The 5724-nt window shown below is 35.6% G+C and overlaps 1 protein-coding gene across 1 annotated transcript; it reads left to right on the top strand.

Annotated features, from left to right (window-relative positions):
• Window positions 1-222: 222 nt before the first annotated feature.
• LOC107657157 (uncharacterized) lies at window positions 223-2203 on the top strand (the record flags this gene model as incomplete). Its single annotated transcript, XM_016445186.1, has 4 exons — window positions 223-338; window positions 537-627; window positions 868-1869; window positions 2045-2203. Coding segments are annotated over exons 1-4 (1368 nt in total), but the record flags the coding sequence as incomplete, so codon positions are not given.
• Between the last annotated feature and the right edge of the window lie 3521 nt (window positions 2204-5724).

The raw sequence follows: 5724 nt of genomic DNA, 5'->3' as shown, positions 1-5724 counted from the left end.
GACCACCAAAACTTATTGACTGAAACCTTTCCTAACTTAAGTCTATGTCCAAAACACCATTACATTAACCATTACCCTCATTTGATTCCTTGTTTTGGACCATTGGTGTCACTATGGACAATGCGCTTCGAGGCAAAACACAGTTACTTTAAAAAAGTAGTCCATGACACTCAAAACTTTAAGAATGTTCTACTGACACTTTCCATGAAGCATCAACAAATGATGGCGTATTATCTGGATAGTGAGGACTTTTTCAAACAGTCACTACATGTGGAGAAAGCAAAGGTGTTCACACTTGCTTCTCTTGAAGCCCCTGTTATGTCAGCAATTGAGAGAAGGTATCCAAATACAAGCCAAGTGTCTCTCTCCTGCACTATTCATTTGCATGGAGTTCGATATTCAGCTGGCATGATTATCTCTGCAGGACAATGTAGTGGCTTGCCAGAATTTTTCAAAATACTGAACTGTGTAGTGACCCCCAAAGATGTGTCATTCCTTTGTAAAAAGCTGTCAGCCTGGTATCTTGAACATTTCAGGTCCTTTGAGATAAAGGAAAGCAGTTTTAGTGACATGCATGTTCTTGATCCAGACATGCTGAATGACTTCCATCCATTGACAGCATACAAAGTTGGTATGAAAGTGCTTGTGACTCCAAAAGTGTTTCTAACTCATTAGGAGATAAGAGATGACAGTCGTGTCTGTATTCTTGATCAGACACTACATTCCACACACTAGAATATATTCACTTAGGTTCCTATCATTGCTGTTAAGAATGGAAAATAAATGTGTCCCAGTGAATTTCCTATCATTGCTGTTAATAATGGAAAATAAAAATTAAGAATTAATGATGACTGCTTTTGACTCTAGGTTCTGCTTTCTATAGCGAGCATGTTGCTGCGGGTTCACATTTCCCCTACCAACATCCGGAGGTTAGAGCTGCCTGAAAGGCCTGCATCTGTGGACCATTTGAAGTCTTTCCTTAGCGAGACATTACAGCTGAAATCTAGATTCTCACTACAATTTGAAGACCCGGACTTTAACAATGAACTTTGTAACTTGAATGACATCAAAGAATTGCCAGCAGCAAAGGCAACCTTAAAGGTTCTGTGGGAAGCATCTCCTCTATTGGACTCAACAGATGCAAATTCAGTGTCCTCGCTTGATACAGCAAGCATGACAAGTTGTCAATATAATATCGAAAGCCCTGAATCATCTGTGTCAAGGAATCTTAGAAGTGTTGAACAGTGGCCCTCTACGTTTAACATACCTGCCTTTTCTCTGGATGTGGAGCTCAGGCTGCGTAAAGCCAATGAGATATACCAGCAGACAAAGAAGCCTCTGAATGTCCCAAGGGACATGAAGTGTGAGATTCTGGACAAGATTGTGCAGGCAATTTTTGAAATTAAAGCCTACCCCGATGCCTATGAGATCCAGTCAGTTGCCTCTGCTCTAGTACAAAAACATCCTTGCCTTGCAGAACCTGGCAAACCCACAGGTTGGGATGCATGGGTTATGAGTATCAAGTTTAAGCTTGGCAATTATCGAGCTAAATTGAGAGAGGCTGGTTGTTCAGAAGTTAGTGTTAACACTAAAAGAAAATCACATGAGGGTGTGACAGCCACCATAAAAAAGCCTAAAAGAGCAGAGGTGAACTTTTTACCGGACCATCCTGAGGGCCAGACAGATGATTCACTTGAGGAGGTGAGACTTATCATGGTCGATGAAATGAAAAAAAAAAGGATTGATTCAGCACTCATTCAACAGAAGATGCAAGAAACATTTTCTCTTCGCCGCAAAGAAGTTGTAGAGATTCAGCCACTAGTTGAGGAGATCAGAGAGAGATGGCCTGCTCTTTTTCTAAAGGATGAGGTAAACTATTTAATAGCAAATGTTGTTACCTGTTTTCTGGTTTTTATTAATATTAATATTTTCTATTATTATTTTAATTATAATTACTATTAGACATATTAGAAAATTTTATTTAGTAAATCTTTCTGGTGATTCCTATTAATGTTTTTATTATTATTTATTTTGTAATTAATAGATCTGCATGGAGTTTTTTCGTATCAGTAATGTTGACCTCCTGGGGAAGTTCAACATGTCCCTTGAAAAATACACAACACCTCTCCTGAAACTGTACAGAAAGAGAACAGATGCATTTGGAGAAGAAATGAAGACTCTTTTGGACAAGCTGGATGAACAGGTAATCTCAAGATTCTTTAATATGTTGAAAAATATTCAACATTATATTCAAAATATTCTTTCTGAATAGGGCCATTGATGCAATTTTGCGCATTTTTAAAAATATATATTAGGTTTAACACATAACAGTAAAACTAAACAAAATAAACTTGCTACTTTTAGTAATAAGTTAAATGTAAAATTATAATTGTTCACCCTGAAATTACTCTGTAATCTTTTTCTTACCCACGTGCTGTTCTAAACCATTAAGACTTCCTTTGCCCTGCAGAACATAAAAGGAGAAATTTTGCAAGAAAGAAGAAATTTCAGTCATTTACATACAGTGACATTTGATATTTACCATTTTTTCAAGGCCTTTTTTGCATTCATTCAAAGTGGTGTCTCAAGAAAAGCCGAAACCAATGGCATTTTGGCAGTATTTCAAAGGTTAAAGGGTTATTTAACATTTCTGTCATTAAGTACTCACCCTCGTGTCGTTCCACACCAATGAGACCTTTGTTCATCTTTGGAACACAAATTAAGATATTTTTTATGAAATCCAAGGTTTCTTTATCCCCCATAGAAATCAACGTAATTACAGTCATTCAAGGTCCAGAAAGATATTACAGACATTGTTAAAATAGTTAATGTGACTACAGTGATTCAACCTTAATGTTATGAAGCGATGAGAATATGTTTTTGTGTGCGAAAACAAACAAAAATAACGACTTTATTCATTAATCACTTCTCTTGCCTGTCAGTCTCCTACGCAGTTGACACAGTGCAGCGCTTCCGTGTTTACGCTCAGTATTGGCCAGCTCCTGCGTCAGCATCACATGTATGCATCACGTCACGTGAACCGAGCCGGCCAATACTGAAGTATGGCGTAAACACGGAATCGCTGCACTGTGTCAACTACGTAGGAGACTGACAGGCAAGAGAAGAAATTAATGAATAAAGTTATTTTTGTTTTGTTTTTGCGCACAAAAAGTATTCTGTCGCTTCATAAGAATAAGGTTGAACCACTGTAGTCACATTGACTATTTTATAGAATGTTTTGTAGAATGTCTTTACTACTTGTCTACCTTGAATGATGGTAATTACATTGTTTTCTATGGGGGATGAAAAAAACTCATGGATTTCATCAAAAATACCTAAAGATGAACGAAGGCCTTACGGGTGTGGAACGACATGAGGGTGAGTGCTTAATGACAGAAATGTCCTTTTTGGGTGAACTAACCCTTTAAGCAATAACCAGTTGGCTTTTAATTAGTCATGAGATACTACGTTTTATTTCAATGTATTCATTTATGTTAAGTATTCATTTGTTACAACCTTTGCCTTAAAGAGATAGTTCACACAAAAATGAAAGTTCTTTCATCATTTACTCGCCCCCAAGTTCACACAGGTTTAGAACAACTCGGGGGCGAGTAAATGATGAAAGAACTTTAATTTTTGTGTGAACTATCTCTTCAAGGCAAAGGTTGTAAAAAGTGAGTACTTAACATTAATCAATACATTGATATTTTTTTCAATTTTTGTAGTTTCATTTTCCTAATGAGCTAATTGTATTTGATTTCTATGTAGACACCGGTACTTCCAAGGCCAAGAGTGGATTACAGGCATATCAGTGTAATTGTAGTTTCAATGTTGATGTTCTGACAAAAATGTACAGTGCATATATAATAACTGAGTAATGTTTGTGGTTTACTCTGATGCTTTCACTTGTTTTGGGTTCTTGGACACAATAGTAACTTAGTTTTGAGGAACTCTTAGGTTGATGTTAAAATATGCAATATAGTAGTTTTCACATAATAGTTCCTTTAAAAATCAACCAAAAATGATAAATACATGTGCAAATGTGCTTCATGCCACAAGACAGCTAACGTATTAAGGTATAATTAACACTGGATTTCTTAACATGCATTATGTAAAACGCATGGAGTAAAGAAGTTAAAATAAAATACTTGGTATGTCCTTGTGCATTGAACACAAACTTTCAATAATAAAAAAGAAAAGTTATTTGACCCGTGTTATGGTCTGTCTTTTATTTATTTAGACTATTTAAATAATATAAAAATGTGTCTATGCCTATAGGGTAATCACCAAACGATTCATTCACGAATTAGAATGAACCGATTGCAGCTTTGATCGAGTCGACAACTCACTGATTCAAATTATCCGTTTAGTGCGAGTCTCCAGTGAACTGAATTCACAAGTAACAACCGAGAGATCTTGTGAGCGCATGCGCGTCTGATGCTGCTAAAAGTAAGGTACTAATGTCGAATTTTAGTATTAATTATTGTAACTGAAAATCATATTTAGGTCAAAGCTGTCAGTTGTCTGTGAACTAAATCTGCTGTAAAGGGTGATCTGTTTAAGCCCACTGAAATGCTTGAATGCAGACACATTAACATCAGAGTCTCAATATTTTAGTTAAAAAAAACATTGAAGTAACACAGATTAAATAAAATAACTCATGCACATTCATTTCCCCGCTGCTGTAACGTTAGCAGTTTTACTAAAATACTACATGCATTTAGCCCTATGTGACGTCTGTGAGTAATGTTTGTGGTTTACTCTGATGCTTTCACTTGTTTTGGGTTCTTGGACACAATAGTAACTTAGTTTTGAGGAACTCTTAGGTTGATGTTAAAATATGCAATATAGTAGTTTTCACATAATAGTTCCTTTAAAAATCAACCAAAAATGTTAAATACATGTGCAAATGTGCTTCATGCCACAAGACAGCTAACGTATTAAGGTATAATTAACACTGGATTTCTTTAACATGCATTATGTACCATGCATTGAGCTCAGTGTAAAATGCATGGAGTAAAGAAGTTAAAATAAAATACTTGGTATGTCCTTGTGCATTGGACACAAACTTTCAATAATAAAAAAGAAAAGTTATTTGACCCGTGTTATGGTCTGTCTTTTATTTATTTAGACTATTTAAATAATATAAAAAATTGTCTATGCCTATAGATAATAGGCCTATTTGTGTTCTGTAAATAAAAAAAATGTTGTTCTGTTATTCATTAGGTAAACATGACTATTTATGTTGTGACAACTTGTGATATTAATGTAATATTTTAAGTTGGGTGGACTTTAGTCCGTTTGTTAAGTTTACTCAAAAAAGTGCTTGCGATAAGTTGCCTTATTTTTTTTAAGTTGACAACTTTTTTTTTTTTTCTACAGTGTTCATTGCTCCATACTCCCTGAGCAGGGGAAATCCGTAGAAGTTTACTTCACTTCGGAACATTCATTCACGGATTTGCGCTGCGCAGCGTCTTCACACACAGACTAAACTTCAAGTTCAAGTTCGAGTTGAGCTTTATTGTCATTCGGCTACATGTGGGGACATACAGTGGAGCGAAAAGTCGTGCCTCACAGGACCACGGTGCTACATAAATACAGGCATACAACAATGAAGTAAAACAGTAAAACCTATACACAACTAGCCTACTGAATGATTTTGACTATAAATATACTATATATATATATATATATATATATATAAATGTTTACCTATACATAAAT

Source organism: Sinocyclocheilus anshuiensis, unplaced genomic scaffold (assembly GCF_001515605.1).
Source record: "Sinocyclocheilus anshuiensis isolate Anshui unplaced genomic scaffold, SAMN03320099.WGS_v1.1 scaffold6997, whole genome shotgun sequence".
NCBI lineage: Eukaryota > Metazoa > Chordata > Actinopteri > Cypriniformes > Cyprinidae > Sinocyclocheilus > Sinocyclocheilus anshuiensis.
This window is presented reverse-complemented; position numbering and strand designations above follow the sequence as displayed.